We start from the raw sequence: 26,746 nt of genomic DNA, 5'->3' as shown, positions 1-26,746 counted from the left end.
CACATGCCTGTGCCCTTATGTAACCTAAGGTGCTAGGCAGTATAGAACTCAGAATACCATTTCAGAAGGATTGGGAGTGACAGACAGACAGACAACCTTTATTGGCATGTAAGAGATATGATTACATTAAAATTTAGGAATACATTAGAAGTATGGCTGTCGAACAGCCAACAAAAAAGAACTGATCAATTAATAGTTTCCCTGGTTCGAATTACAGATTGAAGAAAACAATCAACATTAAAATTTATAGAGGCGTTTTGCCCAGAGAGTAGCAACTGGACCTTGACACTCTCAGGAAAACCACGGCATGTAAAAAGAAGGGTGTCCAGAAATTTTTCTCGAGTCTTAGTATAAAATGGTCAGTTTAAAAAAACATGGGGAACGGATTCGATAGCACCCTGACTGCAGGGGAATTGCCTAAATTCATAGGGGATTTTTTGGCATCTTCCAGAGAAGATGGCCAATGGCAATACGTTAAATCTGGCTAATATAAATGCCCTTTTTTGATAGTGATCAGTTAGAGAACAAAAATAAGTATCCGTCTGGCCCAGTGTGTGAGATAATCCCAGATGAACTGGGGAACAGGTTTTCCTGGCTGCCTCAGTCAGGCACTGAAATTGAATATCTAGAAGCCTGTGTTTAATTGTATAAAATATTGTGGAGGCAGATGATAAGTAAAGCGGGTCTAGATGTATTCCTAAGGACCTTTTTTTTTTTTTACTAATTTCATCCAATTAGATTCATAATGATCTGTCAGCATTAAAAAGGTAAAGGAATTCGGTTCAGGATTAAACAGAAGGTGCAGCCAGAATTTGATGGTCAGAAGCCAAGCCCAAGTTTCCAGCAGCATCTGGCCGGTTTCAAGACAGATCGCAGCGTATGGGACACAATTAGGGAGTCCAAGGGTTTTCTGCAAAAAAAGGGATTGTAAACCCTCTGCTGATTGGTTAATTGTGCTTATCCAAATGGGAGCGCCATATAGAAATTGTGAACTAGATTTTGCATTGAAGGCTTTTAAGGCCTCTCAAGTGGAAAAGCGGGCGATGGCCTCTGCACTGTTTCTTGCTAGAGAAATAGCACATTTGCGGTGAGTAACCCAGCTCCCATTGTAGTAGAAATTGATCCCCAAGTATTTAAATGATTTGACCGACCTGCTCAATGGGATTTCCCTGGATTGTCCATGTGAACTGTTTCCAGGATTTGGGAAAAACTAGGATCTTTGTTTTCCTATAATTCAAAGTTAACCTGTTGTTGTTACAGTAGGTCAAGCATTGGTGTAAAAGACGCCTCAGTCCGATTCGAGAACATGAGAGTAAAATGGCATCATCTGCATATAAAAGAACTGGGATATGGCGTTGGCCAATTTTGGGAACATGTCCATCAGTTTCGAACAATGATGGAGGCAGGTCATTTAGAAACAAATTAAAAAGTGAAGGGGCAAGGATGCAACCCTGTTTTACACCTTTGCGAATAGGGATTTGGGGGGCTACATTTCCCTGTAGATTGAATTTAACCTGACAACTGGTATGTGAAATCCTAGTTTCACTGCAATCAAAACAAATTCAAGTTTGGGGACCCAAATCTAGCTTTCAGCTAATTAAAAAAAAAAGTGTTTATTGGTTAAAAGTCTGTACTATCTTTCCTAGGCTACCTATAAGCAGGCTGCATTTTTTCCTCTTAGTACAAAACATTCATTATTTATTTAATTCTGAGAGGTGTTATCAGTCTCACAACAGCCCTGTGAGGTAGGTCAAGCAGAAAGACACAATAAAGTGAAAAGTAACGCTTTATGGTGGTGGAAAGTGCTGTCAAGTCACAGCCGGCTCTGGCAACCACATAGGGGTTTCAAAGCAAGAGATGGTGGTTTGCCATTGCCTGCCCCTCTAGAGCACTTCCTTGGTGGTCCATCCCAATACTAACCAGGGCTGACACTACTTAGCTTCTGAGATCTGAAGAAATTGAGCTAGCCTGGGCCAAACAGGTCAAGGGGAAATATTAACTTGGGTTTCCCAAGTCCAACGATGCCTGAACTTGACTTAAGAGTGAATAGAGAGGAAACGTCGGCATTAATTGAAACAATTGTCTTCCTGGAAGTACGTTGTGTTTGGTTTCATCCTTCTGTACTTCCACACATATCCTGTGCCATCAGCTCCAGCAGAAAAGATCCTATTTCCTTCTGGACTCAGAGACATATGCAAAACTCTTCCTTTGTGATCTATAGTTAAAGAGAGGATATCCATATAAAATATCAAACATGAAGCGTGGATAAACTGTAAAACATTGCCATTTTCAAAGCTTGTGTTCATTACGGCCTAGTCAGCAATAAGCACAGCACAGGTGGATACAGTATACGTCTGGAGCACAACAGCCTGTGAAAGTATGTTTTAGCATTCACATGGTGGCTTCATCTTCCTGGATTTTTGTAGGCTTCCTCCCAAACCCATCCATTAAGGCAGGGGTCCACAACATGGTGCCCATGGGTGCCATGGCACCTGCCAACACCATTCCTGGTGCCCACCAGGAAGATTTATTACATGATTTGGCTAACTGTGTTGAGCCAGGGCACTGCTTCATGTATGAGAAACACAGAGGTGTGAAACAGCCAGTGAAAATGAAATCTAGATTTTTAAAAGACTGTCAGTTTGGTGTAGTGGTTAGGAGTGTGGACTCTAATCTGGGAGAACTGGGTTTGATTCCCCACTCCTCCACATGCAACTACTGGTGTGACTTTAGGTCAGTCATAAGTTCTCTCAGAGCTGTTCTCTCACAAGCTGTTCTCGAACAGTTCTCTCAGTCCTACCTACCTCACGGGGTGTCTGTCATGGGGAGGGGAAGAGAAAGGAGATTGTAAGCCACTCTGAGACTCCTTTGGGTAGTGAACAGCGGGGTATAGATCCAATCTCTTCTTATTATTCTTCTTCCTTGGATGTGGGTAGGGCTTTGGCCAAGAAAGGCATTTGATTGGCCATTGGAGATTTGATTATTAAAAATGTTACTTTAGCAGCATCTACCAGCATAGCACAAGGCTCTTCACTGTGTGACTGAAAGTGGCTGACTGTGACTCCTACTGCAGCCATTTTGTGGCAGCCATTTTGTTGCTGTGCCGAACACATTATGTCAGAATTCCAAAGGTGCTTCAGGCTTTAAAAGTTGGGGAGCCCTCCATTAAGGCTTCCCCTGGAGAGCTACAACTGAGAAAGGCATTTTAATAACCCCTACATGAGAGAGGCTGCAATTTTAAAAAAATCAAACCCAGAAGGTCACTGGCAAGAGCTTCCTCCTGGACTGAACTTTCTGCCCACATTCCCATACACTATGGTGGAGCTTTTCCACAAAGATCCTCTATATTTCTGGAGTGGCCTGCCCATCTGTGTGGAAAACTGCTTTGGGAACTAAGGTAGCTTGAGTCATACACAACCCTTTGAATCATGACCACTACCACTGACATTTCCCCCCCTCCACTCTACAACTGACATGAACTAACTTTCCACAAAAGCAAATTGTGGTTCTTTATCTTTTCCCATGACTAAAAAAAAAAAAGTTGAAAATTACAAGACCAACGTATCTTTCTTCTGTGGGGAGATGCCTTTTTTAAAAAAAATCAAGAAAATTTAGGTTTCACTTTCACTGGCTGTTTCACACCTCTGTGTTTCTCATACATGAAGCAGTGCCCTGGCTCAATTAACACATTTAGCTAAGTCATGTAATAAATCCTTTTTAAAAAAATGTTACTATTTCAGCCCGTAGGAGAAGGAGAGCTCCACATTTGAATGCAAAAATGTAGTTACAGGTAGATAAACTGGCATGCCAATATGAAGAATTCATCCAAACGATTGCCCTGACATACTTCCCCCCCACCCCTGGTTGTGCAAGGATCTATTTTACATGAGAGTATTAAAATATACATGCATCCCACCCACCTCTGCAATATCTTGTACAATCTGAGAAAAAAAGAAAACGTATTTTCTACTTCATCGAAATGAATGCATGTAATCATACAATCATTATATGTCAAATTACACTACCATAAAATGACACTGAAAGGCCATTTCTATATGGGTTGTCTGCCTGGGTTCAATGCCCCCACAATGTCGGTACCCCCACAATGTCATGGTACCTTTCTGCACCTCCAAGGTTTTCCCTGGCTTTTCTCCAACCTGCCTCCCTCTGAAGTTTGGAGAATGATTTTAGTACAGCCTAGATGACTGTTGTGTGTGTTGGGAAACCTGGATTTGCCTGCCTACCTGGCAGCCTTTTTGCCTGATCCTCTCCCCGCCGCAGCAGTTTCCTTCCACCCTCCACCAGGGTATCTAAAGAAGTGTGAATGCACACGAAAACTTATTCCCAGAATGAAACTTTTGTTGGTCTTAAAGGTGCCACTGGACTCAAACTTTGTTCTGTTGCTTCAGACCAACACAGCTACCCACCTGAATCAATCCGAAACAGAGTTACACCCTGCTAAGCCAATTGATTTCAGTATATTTAGAAAGGTGTAACTCTCTTTAAGGCTGCGGTGGCTCAAGTGGTTAAGATGCTGAACTGCAGATCGGAAGGTCAGTAGTTCAGCAGTTCAAGACCTGAGTGCCGCATGATGGAGTAAGCTCCCATCTCTAGTTCCAGCTCCTGCCAACCTAGCAGTTTGAAAGCAAGAAATTGCAAGTAGATAAATAGGTACCAATTCAGTGGGAAGGTAACAGCGTTCTGTGTGCCTCGGTGTCTAGTCATGCCGGCCACATGACCACGGAAACGTCTTTGGACAGCGCTGGCTCTTCGGCTTGGAAACAGAGATGAGCATCACAACATCCCTAGAGTCAGATTTGACTGGCTTTCAAGCAAGGGAAACCTTTACTGACTCTCTTTAGGATTGTACTATAAATAATTTTCTAGTGTCCTGCTGTAACTGGAATATTCTATATGCCGAACTCCCAAAATAAAAAATATTTTCCTTTTAGCAAGTTTGAAATGTACATGCTGATATCGTTCAATAATCTTAAATCCACCAGCGGTTTAGGAGAGAAGTAAAAATATCTCATTGCTCTTTTTTTCCTCTTCCAACGATCAATGAAACATTAGCTTTCTTACTTCTGTGGTTAATGTAAGAGCCCATTCAGCTGCAAGAATACCTCCCTAGAATACCTAAAACAAAACTGAAAACATACTCACTACACCTATGACGAAGACACTGAGCAAACATGAAATTAGATCAAACCGTTTGTGGCTATCAACATGCTTACCGCAAAGTTCTGCTGTATTTGAAAGCATGGGATATCTCCAGAGAGTCATCTTATTCCAAGGATAGCCTTCTCCAGTGATTAATTCTTTGGTGTTGGGTAACCAGAGCAGGGAACATATCTGGAATAATTTTTCAGAAGCTGGTTTCATTTTCGTAGAATGAAAAATATATTTTGGCTGATTTTGGACCAAAATAAAGTTTAAAATTAAATTCTCTGCATCGATAGTTGAAACACAGTAGAATAGAGTAACATAGTGGACCTAAGGTATAGTTTGTCCTGGATTTATAAAAAGTTACCATGGCATATAGGCAGTAGCTTCAGATTCTGTCATTTGAGATGAACAACTAAGGCTACTGCCTATAGCTAAAAAAAATTTTTATTATTTATTTGCAAAATTTATAGCCCACCTTTCTGTCTTGATCAAGACCAGCAAGGTGGCTAACAGGCTAAAAACATACAAAACACATTTCAAATGGCTATTATTCCTTTATCTTCTATAAGCCAACATGTAAATATAACCAACCTGTACTACGATTTTTAAAAGGTCAATAAAAATTATCGATTTGCACTAAGACAGTGGTCTCCAGCATTTCTAGACCTGGGATCCATCTTTGATTCTCAGAGGACAGCACAGAACTCACTGAGCTGCAAGCACTTGACAGGAAGTCACACAGGGTTCCCATTTCCCTTCTTATGGTGGGAGACCTTCAGGTAATTGAGACTTTTGCCCGCCAAAGCTCACCCAATCAGCAGATGGAAACTGGGGCTGGAGGGGGTAATTGTCCTGGGATCAAAGTGAAAAATAAATATAAAACCTCATCCACTTACAGAAAGTGTCAATGGTAGCTCTAGGAATCACCAGGAACTCTATAGTCAGAACGTCCTGTAAGTAGATGAGGCTAGGATTGCCAGATCTTACCTGGCTGCCAGTGGGGGGCTCCAGAGTCCATCCCAGGATCTTCTGGCTCATGGTCAAAGTCACCCAGAAGTGACATCTTCACATCGCCAATGTCAGGGGCGACACTCTAATTTTTGGGCAATGCTTTATGGTTTGAGACCAATTTTACCATAAAGCTTTGCCCCAAAACAAGAGTGTTACTCCCGACGTCTGCGACCTGATGATGTCACTTCTGGGTGATGCCATTATGTTGTATTTGGGGGCATTTGTGGGTGGGGTTTCCCCCTGCCGGCCAGCTAGCCACCAGTGGAAAGGGGTCCATTAAAGTGGGGGGAACCCCACTCAGACCTGGGGCTTGGCAATCCTAGACAAGGCCGTATTTCACTTTTTAATTGTTTTCCCAAGGCACTGCCCCTCCATAACCTTCCCATCAGTTGCCTGGAAACCCTAAGAGTCACATGATGAGAAGAAGCAGATCCAGGGTTATAAGCTCATCAGCAGGGAGAGGGACAATGTCCTGCAAGTCCCCACAGAATGTAAGAGGGATGACTGGTGGGGTGAGGGGACAAGAGGGGTTAAGGGAAGACAAAGAAGGCAATGGAGAGTTTTTGCAGAAAGGAGGGCAGTCTCTGAATCTGCCTCTGTTAAGAAGAATCCTCTCCAGTGTTACAGGACATCACCTCACTTTGTCTTCCTGCTTCTCTCCGTGTGCACCCAAAGACAGAGGCAGGACACATGCGCACTAGCTGTTGAGAGGCTCATGATCCAGCAGGGGGGTTCTGGGACTTACCTGAGGGTTCCAACCCATGAGTTGAAGACCACTGCTCTAATAGAAACATAAATATGGAATGCAAATCCATTTTCTTCTACACTGCACAAGAACAAAGTAAAAACAAAACCCTTGCTTTTGCTTAGGTAATTTTTTTAACCCCCAGATGAATTCTCCCACCAGTTGCTTGCATGTACAACCTGCAGAACCTCACAACATAAACACCATGAGGCTGAGAAGCAGTCCCCTAGCGCCACCATCTGGAAACACCGAGTCAGATAAGAGAGGGTACCTCAGCACATGGTGCCCTCTAAAGAATGCAGTCTTGTTATGATTTACCTGAGATCCTGTATCTGCCACTGCAAGGCTTTTCATATTGCTTACATTCCAGATGTGCAACATTCTGTCCTTTATTCCACCTCCTGTGGCAATTACATCAGATTGCCATGGGCACCACATCATTGCCTAACGAGAAACAGGAGCATCATGAATTTTAAAATCATAGTTTTCTGGTAGTGGGATATTGCAGCAGACAACTAACAATTTGGGGTGTAGGTTATTACAGCTGAAATAGACACGAAGGGAAGAAAAGATAGATAAAAAAATAAGTAAACCGCTTTTCTGCTTTGAAAAACAGACAATTTCCAGTCAAACAACAGACAATTTCCAGTTGCTCAATCCTAACATGACATCATCCTCTCTTCTGAACTATTCATCATATGAAAGGATCTTCATATCTGATAAAGGGAACTTTGACTCTCAAAAGTTTATACCCACAAGATCTTGTTGGCCTCTACTGGACTCGAATCTAGCTATTCTATTGCAGACCAACAGGCTACTCTCTGAAACTATTCTTCTTCATATGTTTATAATTTACAATACATGTTCTTCCAGCATCTTACCTTCACAGCTGAAGAATGAGAAATGGAGATCAGTGGCCTACACTGTACTGTCACACCTGGATCGTTAGGCCAAATATTCAATAAACCATCACTAGAACCACTTGCCAAGAGCTTGTGGTCTGGGGACCACTGGAGGCTACAAACACTCTGCTTGCTGTGCCGAACTGTTCCAATATGATGCTGAGCTGCTCGAATATCATGATGGTGAATATAGCCTAGCCTTGAACCACTATGGACAAAAGGAAGACAATACTGTTCAATGTGAAATAATTCCCGAAATGTGTACACTTTTTGTAGTAATGTCACAGGTGAGCATGATCTTAGTGCCGATGTTTGTCTCCTACTCCAGGACTACGTGCTGAAACAAAAAGCCCCTTTGAGTGGGTACAGAGGGCCTTTCTTTCACCAATGAATGACAATTTATAGACCTCCAAATAATACCAGGGCTGGGAGGCAGAGGCAGACTATCAAGACATTTCTCTGAACGTCCTCTGTACCCCACTAAGAGATGCCAGAGGGCGCCATGGCTTCCAGGCATGGGCACACGCACACACAAACAGCAAAAATAAATTAAACTGTGTGTAGAAGTTTGGGGAGAAAAAAATCCTTTCCTTCCTTAGCAATGAAAGAAGAGAAACAAGGAGAAGGACAGCTGCCCTTGCTCTAGGCAGTGACCCTCCCACCACGGTATCCCAAGAAACTGCTCATGTCCCTTGGAGAGAGGACTAGTCTTATCAGCTACCAAAGCTGAAATGGAGTCTACTTGAACTGGGACCCCATGAACTGGAGATTTTCAGGGTGGAGTCAGACGAAGGCAGGGTTTCAGAAGGGGAGGGACCTCAGCAGGCTACAATGCCATAGAGTTCACCTCCAAAGCAGCCATTTTCTCCAGGGGAACAGATCTCTGTAGAATGGAGATCAGTTGTAATACCAGGGGATTTCCAAGCCCCATGTGGAGGTTGGCATCCCTAACCCATGCCTAAGGCCCTAGTGCAGGGTTGCCAGGTTCCTACCTGGCTGCCAGAGGGTGGATTCAGCCTCTTCTCTGGGATCTTCTGGTGCATATGCAAAGTATGCACACCAAGATGACATCACCCAGAAGTGATGCCATTGCATTGGGGACAATGGGGGCGATGCTCTATGCCTTCAAAACCATAGAGTTTGCCCCCAAACTAGAGTGCCCCCCCATGTCCCCAACACGATGTCACTTCCAGGTGATGTCATCGCATCTGGGACATCGCCTGGGCCGGTGGTGGGGGATAGCAGGGGAACCCCCACTGGGAACTAGGGGATGGCCGGGTGTGTGCCAGGAGCCTCCCCTCATGATCTAAAGCACTGAGGAAAATTCAGACTTGTCAGAGCCCCTCGCTGTCTGCTTTTCTTCAGCATGAAGGTTCTCCCTCTTTGAGGCGAGGGCCTGAGGAAGCAAGCCAGTTGACATACCTCTTTGGGACATCCTCACACAAAGCATATGTATTTTCCACAAGTGTCCACAGAACACAATCTAGCAAATTCCATAAGAGTTTAAATAAGGTAACAGATGTTATTTAACTGCTGCTCACCTGCTAAGTATATGACCATTCCAACTCAGGGCACCAACTACAGACAGGTGACCAAACATAGTTCTCAGCTTCTGTTGGGTTTCAATGTCCCACAGCTGACAGAAAACAAAAACAAAATAATTTCATATCAAGTTCTGAATTTTATTCCAAGTTGATTATTTCTGTAATTCCAGCCTTTTTGCTCTGATATGTCAACCTCTGTTGCTGAGGTGCATGAATAATAAAAATAGTAAAGCAATATATCATGTTGGTGGTAGAAAGTATCATCAATTCACTTGTAGCAGTCCCACAGGGCTTTCAAGGCAAGAGTCAAAGAGAGGTGATTTGCCATTGCTTGCCTCTATAGCATGTCACCATTAGAAAAAACAATATTCACATTTTCAGAACAATTCCACATACTGAGAGTCACATCTTTTTGTTACTAAATATTTACTCACAAATAGATAGTGTTTATAACAGTCATTGATACATTAGATCAGTCTTCTTCTTAGGATGTTCATAGTACAACATCCCAGCAATGAGTGAGTTGATCTCATAAGGGAAGTCAATGCATAAAATCAGCATGTGATTGCCTTGCTGGATAGGAACTGTATGCATCATGACATGCAGCACAAAGCATCTGATATTATCCTCTTTCATGCAGCCAAGCATAGATGTGCTCACTTGTTTCTAATTAGTTGGTGATGATAACACAAATACACTTTTCCAATAAACTTTCTCAGATGTCTAGCTACACACATCAACTTTGTTTCATGCAGCTATAACCAGGGCTGTAGCCGGGGGGGGGGGGCATTTGGGGACACTGCCCCCGCAGACAAATCTTTTTTAAAAAAAAATCTGGGAAAAAAATAAAAATCATTTTTTTAAAAATGTAAGATGCATGTAGGTGTTCCAAAATAACCACAGGCACAGCTGTGGAAGTTTCAGTCTCATTTCCCCCCTTTTTTTCCAGGCCAAAAAAGAAATAGGTTTTAAAAATGCAATACAATAAAATAAAATTACAAAATGCAAAATAGAGAGAGTGGAGATCCCCCCCCCCCCTCAGCTTACACAGAAAAGCAGCCTGGAATTGAGTCTCTCCAATTGAAAGGACTAGAGGAGGACTAGAGGTCGCAGTGGAGTCAGAGCTGTTGCTTCTGCTGCTGCAAGAGGAGCAGCAGGTGTGGCCAGGGTGCCCTCCCCCACGATTTCTCCACACCCCACCAACCAAATTTTTCTGGCTCTAACTGAGTCTGTGTCTCAGAGCATCTCCTTGGCATGCAGAAGACTCCAGGTTCAATCTCCAGCATTTCCAGTTACAAATATCAGGTAGTAAGTGATGCAAAAGTCCTCTGCCTAAAACCCAGTTAAAGATCAGATTATAAATTAGACCTCTAAGACCCCAGACAGCCACTGGTGGTTTGAATGGACAGTACTGACCTCAATAGAACAATGGTTTGATTCAGTACAAGGCAGCTTCATATGTTCATAGGTGTAACAGGCCGGATTCACCCCCCCGGCCAGAGTAACCCCGGGGTTACTTTGGCCTAGCCTAGAATAACCCCGGAGGGGTTACTCTGGCCTAGCCCGAAGAAACCCCGGGGTTACTCTGGCCAGGTGTTAACAGGCCGGATTCACCCCCCTGCCAGCCTAGAATAACCCCGGAAGGGTTACTCTGGCTGGCCCAGATTAACCCCCCAGGCCAGATTAACCCCCCAGGCCTGCTTTCTGGGGCTGCTGTCCTGTCTCCCTTTTAAATTACTTCTTATCCCCAGCACCAGCAGGCCTCAGAGGCCAGATCAGGCCTGCCCAGCTCTTGGAGGAAGAGACTCTGTCCGGCCTAAGGCATGCCCGGAAAGACCAGAGAACTGGGAGAGTTATCCGAGGTTATTCTACACCTGGCCAGAGTAACCCCGGGGTTACTCCGGGCTAGGCCAGAGTAACCCTTCTAGGGTTATTCTAGGCTAGGCCAGAGTGTGAATCCGGCCTGTTACAATAACCTCCAATTAACTTGTAATTTCTATTATGCATTATTTTTACTTATTGTTGCTTTATAGAAATAGATAATATGGAAGTAAGTAAAGTATCACTCAGTACTTGCACGTCTCCATCACTCATTGCAAAAGCAAGCCAAGGATTCTCTCTGGTCCATGCTATGGAGGCAACATAATACTTGCAACTGGAACATAAGTCTATGTTTTTGACATTTTGATTGGTTTCTCCATTCCAAATGTATACAACAGACCCCAGCGCAAGTGCAATAAGGTTCTTGTTGCTCCAGTCCAATAGGTTTAGATCTAGAGGAAATTGACTCAAAATTAATCTTTGAGTTATACAATGCAAGACATAGTTTTGACGGGTGATCTCTTCAGAACAATATCCATAATAATATGAATTAATATAGACTAAAGTGTGACAAAATGACTCTCTCAAATGTAATATATTACTTTTGTAAATGTAATTTGTATTATTATTCCTCATGATGAATTGTTCATACCTAGTGACAACAATATGTTGCTGTATACTGCAGGGGAATGTTCAAGGGAGAATGGTTTTATTTATTTGTTTCACTGAAAACTCCCTCTTCTTTTGAGGAATACAAAGTGACTTTTGTTTAGCATTTCAAGGTAATTTCCCATTCAGGCACCTTATAGGTTAGTTTAAGTTCTGTACAGCTGCATCACATGCCTTCATATCATTCTCTAAACCATAGCTGGATTCCCAGATGTATATTTTAGCTGCAAAAAGGAAGCTGTGAAGCTTAAATCAGATGGAGGCGGTCCGATTAGGGGAACAGCATGGGGTTGGGGGAAGAATTAAGCTCTTTCATCCCCAGCACCATGGCCCCAATTCATATTACACACACACACACACACACACACACACACACAGAGAGAGAGAGAGAGAGAGAGAGAGAGAGAGAGAGAGAGAGAGAGAGATGCTTTTTGCAGCTAAAATACATGTCTATCAATCCAGTAATGGATTCTCAGCTTGTGTAGTTTGATGCTGAACCTGATATTAGTTCTGAATATACAGGAAACCAGTCCTTAAACCTATGGAGGCATTCTCAAGAAGATGGGCTTAGACTGACATTTCAGCCTTCCGGTCCTTCCTGCACTATTAGTAAGCAGATAGCCTGCATTAACAGTAAATGACCATGATGACCTTTACAGTGAGAGAAGACTTGTATTATAACTAGCTGTCACCACTGCTAACACACTCCCTTGCATTTAAAAAAAATGGCCGAAAATTTGCAATTCATAAAAACAAATATTAGTTAATTAATTTTGAATGTGGGGAGAGGTTGGTTTTATTTATTGTCAGGATTGCTGTGACTTGTTTTTTGCTTTCTGCTATTATTGTTGTTGAATGGGAAGGACTAGAGGTCTTGTCAAGAAAATTGGAGAAATCAAGGGAACGTTCCATGCAAAGCTGGCCAGGATAAAGGACAAAAACAGTAGGGACCTAATAGAAGCAGAAGAGATTAGGAGGAGGTGGCAAGAATGCACAGAAGAACTATACAAGAAGGATCTAAATGTCCTTGAGAACCACAATGGTGGGCTCACTGACCTCGAGCCAGACATCCTGGAGTGTGAAGTCAAATGGGCCTTAGAAAGCATTACTAACAACAAAGCTAGTGGAGGTGTTGGTATCCCAGCTGATCTATTCAAAGTCTTAAAAGATGATGCTGTTAAAGTGCTGCACTCAATATGCCAGCAAATTTGGAAAACGCAATAGTGGCCACAGGATTGGAAAAGGTCAGTTTACATTCCAATCCCAAAGAAGGGCAAGTCTAATGGCAGAAAGTGAAGAGGACCTAACGAGCCTCTTGCTCAAAATTAAAGAGGAAAGTGCAAAAGTTGGCTTGAAACTCAACATCAAAAAACTCATCACTCCTTGGCAAATAGAAGGGGAAGTCATGGAAGCAGTGACAGACTTCATATTCCTGGGATACAATTACTACAGACAGGGACTGCAGCCATGAAACTAAAAGATGCCTGCTCCTTGGGAGGAAAGCGATAGCAAACCTAGACAGCATAATAAAAAGCAGAGACATCACCCTGCCAACAAAAGTCTGTATGGTCCAAGCAATGGTATTCCCAGTAGTAATGTATGGCTGCAAGAGTTGGACCATAAGGAAGGTCGAACGCTGAAGAATAGATGCTTTTGAATTATGGTGCTGGAGAAGACGCTTGAGAGTCCCTTGGACTGCAAGGAGATTAAATGGTTAGACTGTTGTTGTTGTTTAAATTTATATGCCACCCTTCACCACCAAGCAGTCTTGAGGCAGCTAACAACAGCTAAAATATTAACAGACTTCGATTAAAAACATAAATACAACTAAAAGGCAACCCATATAAATAGACCTGACTATTTATGAAAAGCTAAACGGAAGAGCTCTGCTTTGCAGGCCCTGCAAAACTTAGATAAGTCCTGCAGGGCCCATGTACTGTCTGACAGCTGGTTCCACCAGGACGGGATAGTCACAAGGATGGGCACAGTCAATAGACCAGCATTCAGCAGTAATAGCCAATTGAAGAACCTAGCTGTAAGCATAGTATCATAATGGAGTGAATCAACAGTAATACTTTTGATACGTCACCAAGAGAAATGAATTGTTGAGAGACAGTTTTTGTGTACGTCTTTGTTCAGAGGAAGATCGTTGTCGGGATGGCAGATCATTCCGGAGACCAACGTCTACATACACTAAATATATTGTTCACCTTTTTTGTTATTGTATATTGATCCTTGAATATATTATTAGCGTTTATTTGTCACAGTTTTTTCTTTTTCCGCTGGTCCACCAGGACGGGGCCATTACAAAGAAGGCCCTCTTCCTGGTAGATGTGAGGCAAATAACCCAGGGAGCCTGGTACCACAAGCAGGTTTCAGCTTGAAGGATGCAAATTTCAGGGGAGGGACACATCAGAAGAGGTGGGTTGCCAGGTATGATGGCCCCAGACCATTTTAAAGCTCTTTGTTTTCTCTTTAATTGCTGGAAGTTGATATGTTTGTTCATTGTGATTATAGCAGTATGAATATTTGAGAATACTTTTTATTGCATATGTATTTGAGATTTTATTATGATGTAAGCCATTTAGGGACTATTCTATGCCTAAAGTATGTAAGTAGTTCAATCGAAATAAATAAAAGAATAACTCGCTAGAACTGGACTTATCCCAGCTGGGCCAATACTATTAAATGCCCAATAATGTAATAATCATAATTTTCCTTCCTCTCTGAAAAAAGAACCTTACAGAGAAAAGAAGGCAGCTATCCCAAATAAATTATGCATGTTAATCAGAAAAAAGGTCCTAATTTGCACAATTCATTCTAGTGGTAGAGAAACAAGTCTGGGAATTTTCTTAGTGCAGTATCTTGCTAGATAGAACTTGCACTGTTTAAAGGTCCATTTTCATATACAAATGTAGCGTTTGATGCCAACAAACAAAACCAAACTTACAGTAGTCATTGCGTAAACCACTGATGTGAAACCTCATTTCTGGCTCCAGGGGCAGAGGTTTTTCTGTGCCTGCTGAATTGCTGTCAGCATCATGTTCAGTCTTGGTTTCATCCTTGCAACCTGAAAGTTTTGATTTAGAGGGGAAAAGTTCATTTGCTCAGACTGCATAATAAGCTATCATATACTTTTAAAATGCATATTTACAATCCCCAGAAAGGTCAAAGGGAAGTCCATGTTTAAAGAACAGGCCAAGTTCATAACCACACCTGAAATGAGGAAAATACAAATGACTAATCATTCTGATCCATTGCCCATCCCTTCTAAAATTCCTCTTCAGAGCCCAGGGCTGTCCTATTCAGTAGAATGGAGGAAGGGAGGTCTACGCACACAGGCCGGGGGGACTTCTGCTGTGGCATTCCATTAGGTCTTTGAGAAGCTGTTTCTGGTGGTGGTGGTGGTGGTGGTGGTGGTGGAGGAGGAGGAGGAGGAGGAGTTGATTTTATACCCAGCTCTTCACTCCCCAATGGAGTCTCGGAGCAGCTTACAATTGCTTCCCTTCCTCTCCCCACAACAGACACTCTGTGAGGTAGGCATGGCTGAGAGAGTTCTGAGACAGCTGTGACTGACCCAAGCTGGCTTCATGTAGAGTAGCAGGGAAGCAAACCTGGTTCTCCAGATTAGAGTCTGCAGCTCTTAACCACTACACCAAGCTGGCAAAAAGTACAAAAAGCCTCTGTTACATGTTCTTTACATGTTACTTGTTCTTTATACAAGAAGATGCGCCTGTATGCATCCCAAGCAAAAAGGGATGTATGCATTTGAATGTGGGAACCACCGTGAGAAGCCCCTGAAATCATCACAGAATTATTCTTTTCAGCATGAAAACCAATGGCCATAAGACAGGTGCCTGACTTCTAAGCATCAAGTCTTGTTTTTTGAGGAAAGAAATAACATGTCATCCTGAAAAATAATCAGTGTTTGTGAAAGACAGAACATTAGAGCAGTAAGCACCAAGATTTACAGGCAGTAGTAAACCTACCAGCATTCCTGACTGAGGCCTCAGTCGTTTCTATTTTTAAAAAAATTGAAGACAAGAAACAAAGGAACATCTTGCACAAGAAAAATTAACCCCCAGAGAAGTCCAGATTGTTGGATTATTATTGGATTATTGTAAACAAGGTGTATGGATATGGATGCCAAATGTCCTTGACAGTAGGGACAGCTCCTCAGTTTCCCAAGAAGGCAGTTGTTAGGCCTTTACTGAAAAGAAAAGGGAAAAAACCCTCTGGATCCAGCTAAGTTGAATAACTATAGACCAGAACCAAATGTGCCCTTTTTGAGCAAAGGGTTAGAGAATACATTGGCCGTACAGTGAGAAAATTTTTTAACTTGATCCCTTTCACACAAGCGTTTGATGCTGCCTTATGCTGAGTCGGGTCATTGGTCTATCAACATGAGAATTGTCTACTCTGACTGGCAGCAGCTGTCCAGGGTTCAGCATAGAGGTCTTTCACATCACCTGTGCCAGATTGAATCTGGGTCCTTCTTCATGGAAAGGGGGTGCTTTACCACTGAGCCACAGCACCTTTCAGTCTGGCTTCTGCCCAGGTCACGGCGACGGAAACAGCTTTGATAACTCTAGTGGATGATCCTGCAAGGTTCTGTCTCCTATATTCTTTAACATGCACATTAGACTGCTGGGAGAGACCATTGAGTAATTTGGGGTGAGTTGTCATCAATATGCAGGTGACATTCAACTCTCTCTCTCTCCCTTCCATCAAAATCCAGGAACTGCTTGGTGGATGTAAGGGACAGGATCAGAGTGAACAAATGGTAAATAAACTGAAATAAAACATTGGTGTGGTGGGTTGAGCATCAAGTTAATCCAGAAATAGGGGTTCAACGTGTATTGGATGGTCTGTACACCCTTTGAAGGAACAAGCTTGCCATTTTTGTGTACTCTTGGTGCCTCATTGACCCTGGATAAGGTGACAGGGGTAACCAGGAGTGTATTTTTCCCAAGTCAGGTTGGCTCAGCAGCTGTGGCCTTTTCTGCAAAAGGCAAACTTAGTGCCACAGTCCCACTTGCTTTCCAAGTTGGACTACTGTACTTGGTGTACATGGGGCTGCTTTTGAAGATGGTTTGGAAGCTTCACTCGGCTCAGAATAGGGCAGCCAGGGTGCTCAAATAGACTGGCCACAACAAGCCAATTATACCAGTTGCTATGGTGTTTTTGCTACTCAGTGCAGTGCTGGTTTTCACTTTTAAGGCACTCCCTAAATGGTTTAAGGTTCAATTCAGATACTTAGTGTGCTGCCTCTTGTTCTTGGGTCAGCCAAGGAAACTTTATAGCGGGAGCCCCTTTTCACGGAAACCAGTTGGTGGGATTTTTTAATGGATTTCAATATTGTGAGTTTTACTGTGAATATGTACTTTTAAATGTAAGCGCAAGGTATATCTATTGCAATAAAAAAATAAATGGATTGGATTATTATGCAAAAAAAAGTGCGAACAGATTGCAGAGCAGAGGCTGTGTGAAGGAAGCAGCCTGGGTTGTGAAGCCACAAGAGTGAGATTTTATCTGTCAAGATGAAAATCTATGAATCATTTGACCATCCGTTGCTTATCAAAGAGTACACCCCACATCTATCCATTCAGAATCAGCCACCTGCCAGTGTGCAAACAAACTGCAAAAGCCACCAAGAAGATAATTCATGAAAGCTGCTGCGGTTACTGCTCCAGCATCAGAACTGTTTTGGAAGTACCGTAGTACTGGTCCCATACCTGATATTTATTTATCTACTTGCTGCATTAATAGTCTGCCTCTCTAAAATAAATACTCAAGACAAAAAACAGATTAAAACAGATAAACGTAGAAAGATTAGAAAGATCATCAGAAAAGGAACAGCAGTTACAAAAATAAAAGTTTGTCTTCCTGCTGTAGACCTTGAACTACACACACACACACACACACACGTTGCTCCTGTCCCCTGTCCCCCAGGAGGAACATTTCAGACCTGAGAACATCCCATTCCACTCATGAAGATTCCTTCTGTCAGCAAACATCCCATCAGCGTGGAAGCCAAGCCATTAAAAGAATGGCGTTGCTCTTCTGCACTTTGCTTAGTTGAGAGTTAAATGATTTCTCTTGTCATTGTATGTACACCAAAGCTTAATTTTTAATGCAAACTCAGAGCTCAGGTTTTGAGACCACAGAATTTTAAATGACAGTAAACTTTCAGCTGTCTTCCCTTCACTTTGTACAAATCTATTAAAAAAATAAAAGCCAGGAATTTTTGTCCCGTTTCACATTTTCACAGGCTATAAAGTGTCTGAATGTTTGCTTCTTGTTTCGACTGGTTCAATATCTTGTAGTCTCATGAGGTTTCTTACTGATCTCTGGAACCTCAAAACCACAAGAGACACTTGAAAAGTTCCACCACTTAACAGATGCAGCTGTTGGTTTAAGTTCCCATCAAAGAGCCCCCTAAATGCAGAAGCCCCAGGAAATGGCTTCCCACATCACACCCACCCTTCACATCTTTGATTAACACAGTCTATGAAGATAATATCATGACTAACTGGGGGGAAAAGGCCATATGACCAAGGAACAACAAGCAGAACAGTCAGTCTTGAAGTGGCTAATTGGGAAAAATAGGCCTAACATACTCTCTCAGTCTTTTGGAACTAGCTTCACATTTCTTTGGATCCTACCCTGTCCAGTGTATTGCACTGAGTGTAACATGTATGACTATCCGTCAACTGGACGGAAGTCATGGGGGTGTGCTCGGTGCAAGGAGCTCCTGGTTCTCAGGGAACAAGTTCACACCCTCAAGGCCAAGGTGGCCGGCCTGCAGAAGCAGAGACAATCAGTTAGGCACATGGATAAGACCCTTGGGGACTTGTTACATGTGTCCCACTCTGAGAATGGCAGCCCCACCACTGTCAGGGAGCATGAGGTTCAAGGGCAAACAGAGCATGGTGCTGATGAAAAGGGGAATGTTACCTCAGAAGGGACCGCTTCTACAGTTGGTGAGCAGGTATCCTTTCACACCAAGAAATCATCCCTGGGTGGACAGGGAGGGAAGGGGTCTCTTGGTAGTAGGTGATTCGATCCTTAGGCAGGTAGATAGATGGGTTGCGAACCCGCGTACTGACAGTGCAGTGACTTGCCTGCCTGATGCGAAGGTAGCAGACGTTACACGTAGTCTAGATAGGCTGGTAGACAGTGCTTGGGAGGAGCCAGTGGTCATGGTACACATGGGGAAATGTAGTCATGTGGTCTTGGAGGAAAAATTTAGGCTGCTAGGCAGGAGAGTCAAAGTCAGGACCTCCAAGGTAGTCTTCTCAGAAGTTCTGCCAGTTCCACGTGTAGGGCCAGCTGGGCAGGCACAAATTAGGAGTCTCAATGTGTGGATGAGATGATGGAGTAGGGAGGAAGGGTTTAAGTTTATTAGGCACTGGGATGCTTTTTGGAATAAGAGGGAGCTGTACAAAAGAAGACAGCTTCCACTTTTCCCGAGAAGGAACCAGGGTGCTGGAGCTTAAAATCAAAAAGGAGGCAGAGCAGTTTTTAAACTAAGTCTTGGGGGAAAGCTGACAGGAGATGAAATGTCTCTGGTTCGGGATGGCTCATCTCTAAGAGATGAAGGGGTAACTGTTACTGTTCTAGAGGGAAATGGATTAGGACTGGCCACAGAGAGGGTGACAAACAATATTGACTGCATGACAATGTCTAGATGCCACATGAGAAAGGTTGTAGGCCTAATGTGTCTGGGAAATTATAGATGTTTACATACAAATGCTAGAAATGTCTGAAATAAAATGGGGGAGCTGGAATGCTTCGTGTCAAAGGAGAACATAGACATTGTAGGCGTTTCAGAAACTTGGTGGGATGAGATAATCAGTGGGATACAATGATTCCTGGATATAAATTATATCGGAAGGATAGGGAGGGAAGGTTCAGAGGAGGAGTGGCTCTTTATGTCAGAGAGGGCATACAGTCCAGTAAGACTGAGAATATAAGAGAAATAGATTCCCTTACAGAAACGCTATGCTTGAAAATAGTGTGCCCAAACAGAAGCTTAACTCTTATCACCCACCAGATCAAAGGCTAGAGGATGATTTAAAAACAGCAGAAGAATGAAGGAAAGCAGGTAAATGAAATAATTGTGTTGTAATAGGTGATTTCTTTCTACCCACACATTGATTGGGTTGATATGTGTTACAGTCATAAGAAAGAGATTGGGGTGGAATCTGCATTGGCATTTTCCACTGCTTCGGCTACACTTTCGCTCCGTCTCCAAAAAAGATGTCCACATCTCTTTAGGTTTCGCTCTCCTACTGCACTGTTATAGTTTCTGCTGTCTGCATTATTTTGTTGCCCTATGGTTTCGGCTCCGTCATGATTGTGGCTTCTCTCCGGCTCAAATGGATGTGCTTAAAAGCACTCTAAGCCCCCCCCCCCAAGTGCTAATCGGAGGCTTATCTGCTCTGTTTACCTTCTGACAGCACATAGAGGAATGTAAGAAACTTTTCCCTTGCTTGACAAGCTAAGAGTGAATGATTTTATTTTGTTTTGTGATTTTTATATTGCCTGAAAAGTTAGAGAAAGATCCCTTCTACATACATACATACATACATTCTGCAAACTAAACACCCAGTCTTTACAGGTTTTTTGTCCATTTTTGCTTTATTGTTTAAACCAAAAGCTGGGCAAAACTGAAAGCTGAGAAAATCCTTCTCTTTGAATGTAAAGAGAAGTTTATGGCTTGTTGGCTTGTTGCCTTAAGTAATTTATTGCCTTGTGTAAAGCTAATGGGTGCCTGCAAACGCCTGGCGGGCGTGCTAGAGAAGAGGGAGGAGAACAACAACATTCCCAGCCAGCAAGCAGAAAAAAATAGCAGATTTGTTGGTACCACTTTGAAAAAAGCATCACACCAGTATAAAGAAAGACGGCATCAAGACCGCTTTAAAAATGAAATGCAGAGTCTAGATATTCTCACTGACTGCCATGGAGCAGATGGTCAGTGAACCTACCAAGACCTGCTGAGAGATGTAAATGTAATGACACCAGTTGGAAACAGTGACCATAATGCTATTAATTTAACATTTATGTAAATAGGGAACTGTCCAAAAAGACCAACACAACCACATTTCACTTTAGAAGGGGTAACTTCTCTCAGTTTGTATGTTTGGTATAGTGATTAAGTGCGCGGACTCTAATCTGGGAGAACCGGCTTTGATTCCCCACTCCTCCACTTGTACCTGCTGGGTGACCTTGGGTAAGCCATAGTTCTAGCACAGCTGTTCTTGAAAAAGAGCAGTTTCTGTCAGAGCTCTCTCAGCCCCACCTACCTCAAAGGGTGTCTGTTGTAGGGAGGGGAAGGATTTTGTAAGCCGCTCTGAGGCTCCCTTGGGTAGTGAATGGCGGGGTATAAATCCAATCTCCTGTTCTTCTTCTTCTTCTTCTTCAAATGAGGGGGATTGTGAAGAAGAAACTGAAAGGAAAGGTAAGGGGGTTAAATCAGGAAGCTTGGAGACTATATAAAACCACAATACTGGAAGCTCAGATAAAATGTAAAACACAGGTTAGGAAAGATATTTTAAAAGGCCTGCATGGTTAACAAACTACGGCCCCGGTCACACGGACCGGATATCGTGGGGGGGAGGCGTGGCTAATTGCCCCGGCGCAGTTTGATCTGCAATTACACGATACGAGTCGCCGCTTCTTTGCCGCGCTGCAGGATCGTCGTATGATCACCACCCTCGTTTACCCGCCAGCGCCGTGGGAAGGACCCGTGGTGTGCCGCCGGTGCGTCGGATCGCGTAATCACGGATTAAACTGCGCCAGGGCAATTAACCACGCCTCCCCTCCCCCCCCGTGACCCAAGTGACCAGGGCCAGGTACTAGTTTTTAACTCCGCATCTTCAGCGGGAAGCCTCGGGTTTGCCACAGGAGCTCTACGCTTCCCAGATGCTGTGGTGTGATCGCACCCGGAAAATCCACCTATCTTCCATCTCTGTAGCGTGGCTAATGCTCCATGTGACCACAGCCAAAGTAATGGAAACAGTAAAAGATAAGAAGGATACCTTTAAGTGGTGGAAGGCTAGCCCAAATGAGGTAAATAAAACGGAGCACAGGTTTTCGCAAATAAAATGCAAGTCGGTGATCAGACAGGCAAAAATATATTGCAAAAAACATAAAGACTAATAATTTTAAAAGGTTCCTGCTATATTAGTAGCAATAAACCAGTCAGGCAGGCAGTGGGATCCTTGGATGACCAAGGGGTAAAAGGATTACTAAAGGATGATAGGGAAATGGCAGAGAAGCTGAATGCATTTTTTGCCGCTGTCTTCACTGTGAAAGATGGGAGGTGCTTGCCCACTCCAGAACTGCTGATTTCAGGAGGGGTTTTGAAAGATCTGATTCTGATGGAGGTGACAAGATGGACAAATTAAAAACTGACAAAACATCAGGCCCAGATGGCATACATCCAAGAGTTCTGAAAGAACTCAAATGTGAATTCGGGGATATCCTGACAAGAATATTCAATCTATCACTAAAATCTGTCTCCATTCCCAAGGACTGGAAGGTAGGTAATGTAACCACCATCTTTAAAAGAGGTTCCAGAGGTGATCCAAGAAGTTACAGGCCGGTCAGTCTAACACTGCTACCTGGTAAGTTGGTGGAATCCATTATTAAAGATAGAATTAGTAGGCACATTGATGAACAAAAGCTATTGAGAAAGAATCACCATGTATTCTGTAAGGGAAGATCTTGTCTCACTAACTGTTAAGAGTTCTTTGAGGGGCTAAATTTTTTGGAGTCCTGGCGGTGTGTAGTGCTTGCCGTTGCTGCTCTAGTCTAGTCTGTAACTTGGATTCTTGCTGCTGCTTGCAGTTCTGCTTGGCTTCTGTGGTTTGACATTGGTTCTGCTGGACTTGCAACTGTGTTCCTTGCTTAAGTTGGTTTGGCTTGAATTCTCAGGTTTGCCATTGGTTACGCTTAGCTTGCCACAATGATCCGTGTTTCTGCTAGGATTCTGTGGCTTCACATTGGTTCTATTGATTTTGTTTGCATTCGGAGGCTTTTGGCCAGTGGTTGCTCCTATGTGGTTGACTCTTATAGGCTTCTTTGCCCTAGAGGAAAGCATGGATTCCCCCCCACACACACAGGGAACAATGCAGACAAATAGGATGGCTGGTGGTACCATTTTCAGGGGCTCATAGAACTGGTCCCCTTGATCCAATTTATTTAAAACTTTGGGGGATCTTTAATGGACAGGCAGAACTAAGTTCCTTACAAGGATTGTGCAGTTCTCTTGAAAAACAGTGACTAGAGCACTCTGGAAAGCGTCCCCCCATAGGGAATAATGGTCCCCAAAAAATCAGAATTCAAAAAATAAACATACTGATATTTTTTCAAGCGCACATCACTAACCATACCTTTCCAAAGGCACTTAGGTTTCTCACAAATCCTTAAGCCCTCTTTTTCTGAGAAGACATGCCTGTTCTCTTTGGCAATCGCCTGTTGGAGACATTGCTGTAAGAGATATGAATATATTACTTGGGGGGATACAGGCAATGTTCCTTCTAAGCTGTGGAGTCTTGTGAGCAGAAATCCTACTTTGTGAGCTACTGGCATGAAAGCTGTGAGCCAGCGATTTGGCCGCTGCATCATTTAGTTTGCTCTGGAGCCATCCTTCCTGAGCGAAGACAAAAATGTGTGAGCCGGAGGCTAAAAAACTGTGAGCTGGCTCACACTAACTCAGCTTAGAGGGAACACTGGATACAGGTGTTTTTTTTTTCTGCAGCCCCATTCCCCATGTAGTTAGGGTTGCTTCCATAGACAGGACTTTTCCAGATGTTGTAGTTTAAGGAGTGACTGTCATGCTGATTCAGAGCCAATGTGAGCCCACAGAAAGGAATTCAGCTGAGGAAAAGATGAAAATCTAGTTGCCTCTGGTTCACATGGACAAATGGCAAAGGTGGTGGAAGGTTGTTTTGTTGTTGTTTTGCCACGAAGCTACAGCTGACTTATGGGGACTCCATAGGATTTTCAAGATAAGAGAAGGTCTGAGGTGGTTTGCCACTGCCTGCCTCTGTATCACACCCTGGTATTCCTTGGAGGTCTCCCTTCCAAATACTAGCTAGGGCCGACCCCTCTTACCTTCCGAGATCTGATGAGATTGGGCTAGTCTGGGCTGTCCAGGTCAGAGCATGAAAGGTTATGCTGCACCTTAATAATAATGTTATCTTGCAACTCATACAATAAGAAATATCTCTTTAGAGATGAAACAGAGGATTCTTTCTTGATGTTGCTTCTAGCAGCAGGATCTAAAAAAACCCTAATTCTTCTTGGAGGAGAAACTGGGGATCCATGCCAGCTTGGTATACTGGTTAAGAGTGGCGGACTGTGATTTGGAGAACCAGGTTTAATTCCCCACTCCTCCACATGAAGCCAGTTGGGTGACCTTGGGTCAGTCACAGTTCTCTCAGAGGCCTCTCAGCCCACCTACCTCATAGGGTGTCTGTTGTGGGGAGAGGAAGGGGAGGCGCTCTGAGACTTCTTCAGGTAGTGAAGAGAGGGGTATAAAACCAACTTTTCTTCTTCTTATCTGAAAGGGAGCTTAATTCTCACTGGAATGTTTTATTACATACCTGTTTCTTTGTTTCACTTCCTTCATGCACATGAGTGATATTAGTAAATATAACAGGTTCACCAACAGTGGTTTCAGTAAACCGCTTAGAAGACACTGGAAGACAGATATATATTTAATTGGCAAATACCCTCTTGAAAAAGCTAATGTTGTTTGATTTCTGCTTGCAAAGGCACAACCCTACACATGTTCCCTTAGATGTTTAGTCCCATTGGCCTTTTATTAAATTAGCTTTCAAGGAAAAGGAAAACCCAAATTCAGAGGCCGAGTATTGTAAGCACAGAGACAGGCTTTTCAACTGTTACCTATTAAAAAAGGCTTGCGATTACCTGCCATGCCTTCTAACCAGCACCGAAACCTCAATACATTCCATATTTTCCACCTGAGATACTTTGCCAAACACCTGGCAGCTCATCACCCAAGATGGTGACTGCCCCTCTAAAAGCTCTCAGGAAGTGAGGGAGGACACAATAGTAGTACCTCCCACCTCATTGTTCCACCAATCTCCTTCCCCTACCTCTTGCCTAGGAAATCCTACAGGAGTCATTATAAGTCTTATAATGTACTGGGTTCAGACGCATAGCAAGTGATCAGCTCATATTTATTAGTGAAGTTCAGCTCAACTAAAGACAAACTAGCCAGGTTCAAACCCTGCTTTTATCCGTGCAGCACACAACACCCAACACACACTCCCGTGATTGGCTATTTACAGTATTAGAGTCCATCACAGGACAGCTTTAGGATCCGGGCAAACCTATTGGTCCCCACTAGGATCCGGGTCGGCTATTGTTCGAAATCCTGGAGGTGCGCTAAACCGCATGGCTTCCTTAGCACTACAGGGGAGCGGTGGCACAGAGGATTTATCCTCTGGTTATAATAGTAACATCTGAGCTGAACAGGCTTGCTGTCAGTTCTAGCCCCGTGCTGGTGTGAGCTACCAGTCTTGTCCCCAGCTCGCTGTCTACCCAGCGGTTCGAAAGCTTCGGCAAGTAGATAAAATGGGTACCATTCCTTAGAGAGAGAGTGGGCACACACCCCTCATGGGGTGGAGCGGTATTAGCCGACGGACGGAAGTCCAGCTCGCAAGATTGGAGTAGCCTAGAGAGATCTCCTCAGCATGAAGAAAGCCTGTAATGGGCCATTCCGGCCAGGCGGTGGCAGTGCGGTGCTACAACTCGAAGGAGTCGGGAGAAAAGCTGACACCATCAAACCAGGCCGAGGAATGCTGACCGGATCACGTCTCATCTTCGACTGAACGAAAAAAACCTCGTCGGCTGCGAATGTGTGTGATTTAAGATGTATATATGTTGTCCTCCCTTACCCCACAAATCATTGTTAGTCCCTCGTAAAAATGAGTAACTGTTAAATCGCTCAGAGTCAGCAAGCTCTGCAGGATTGAGCGATCAATAAATTGAAAGATTATTATTTTATTATTATTATTTATGTCCAGACATGTCCGTATCAATACATAACAAGTCTGCCGCAACTTGATGGCAGAAATGAAATCAATAAATACTATCCTTATAATGGCTTCGTAGTACAAACCTGAATTTGGAGTAAAAAAACCTCTGTTCCACCCACATTTCCTACAATGGGGTCTACATATATTCCTTGATTTGTTTTTTGCTTTCCTATATTGCTGTTGTGAAACTGTCTGTTTCGCTAATTTTTCATACCCACAGAGCAGGTTTCCCAACATTTTCTTTGCCCCGGCCCCCTCCAGCTACCATTCCCCCTCCCTGCACCACTGGAAGACTTTTTAGGGCTTTAAAAAAAAATATTAGATCTCTTGCCAGCATCTGCCAGTTCTTCTGAATTCCCAGCTTTCATTTTTAAAGAAGTATCTAGGCTTTTTGTAGAGATACAAGGGGTGCTCCTTTTTGTGAAGGAGGTGCAGATTTAAAAGAAGAAGAAACCACCCCAAATAAACAATCTGGTGATGTAGGGGGAAAGGGCGGGGGGGGGGGGAGCTGAGGCAAGGAAGGAGGCACAGACGTGGGCAAGAGCTTCAAAAAAGAGTACCTTCCCATCCACATGGCATGCAAAAGCTCTTTAACTGTGATCTTTCCAAAAAGATCAGTTCAGATTAGATTGAGAAAGATTGCCGCAAAACAGGAGAAACCCCAGTAAATGGACAATTAGGGTGCATCCTGTGGATGTGAAAAATCAAACCATGGCAGCTTGGATGCCAAACTGGAGCAAAAACCCCATGTCAAAGCAACTGTTATTAAACTCAACTGAAGTGAGGAGGAGGAGGAGGAGGAGGCGGAGGAGA

The 26,746-nt window shown here is 43.3% G+C and overlaps 1 protein-coding gene across 1 annotated transcript in view; it reads right to left on the bottom strand.

Annotated features, from left to right (window-relative positions):
- Positions 1-2,066: 2,066 nt before the first annotated feature.
- CDC20B (cell division cycle 20B) overlaps positions 2,067-26,746 on the bottom strand; it is a 29,173-nt gene continuing 4,493 nt past the window's right edge. The window contains exons 3-11 of the mRNA XM_015423216.1: positions 24,473-24,567; positions 23,258-23,354; positions 14,809-14,928; positions 11,442-11,641; positions 9,366-9,460; positions 7,804-8,032; positions 7,241-7,366; positions 5,235-5,352; positions 2,067-2,215 (exon numbers count right to left, since the gene is read on the bottom strand). Coding sequence (XP_015278702.1) covers positions 2,067-2,215; positions 5,235-5,352; positions 7,241-7,366; positions 7,804-8,032; positions 9,366-9,460; positions 11,442-11,641; positions 14,809-14,928; positions 23,258-23,354; positions 24,473-24,567 — 1,229 coding nt within the window. The remainder of the gene's footprint in view (positions 2,216-5,234; positions 5,353-7,240; positions 7,367-7,803; positions 8,033-9,365; positions 9,461-11,441; positions 11,642-14,808; positions 14,929-23,257; positions 23,355-24,472; positions 24,568-26,746) is intronic.

This window comes from Gekko japonicus, unplaced genomic scaffold (assembly GCF_001447785.1).
Source record: "Gekko japonicus isolate JY-2015 unplaced genomic scaffold, Gekko_japonicus_V1.1 scaffold862, whole genome shotgun sequence".
NCBI lineage: Eukaryota > Metazoa > Chordata > Lepidosauria > Squamata > Gekkonidae > Gekko > Gekko japonicus.
Note: the sequence above shows the minus strand (reverse complement) of the source record. Positions and strands in the feature narration are given on the sequence as shown.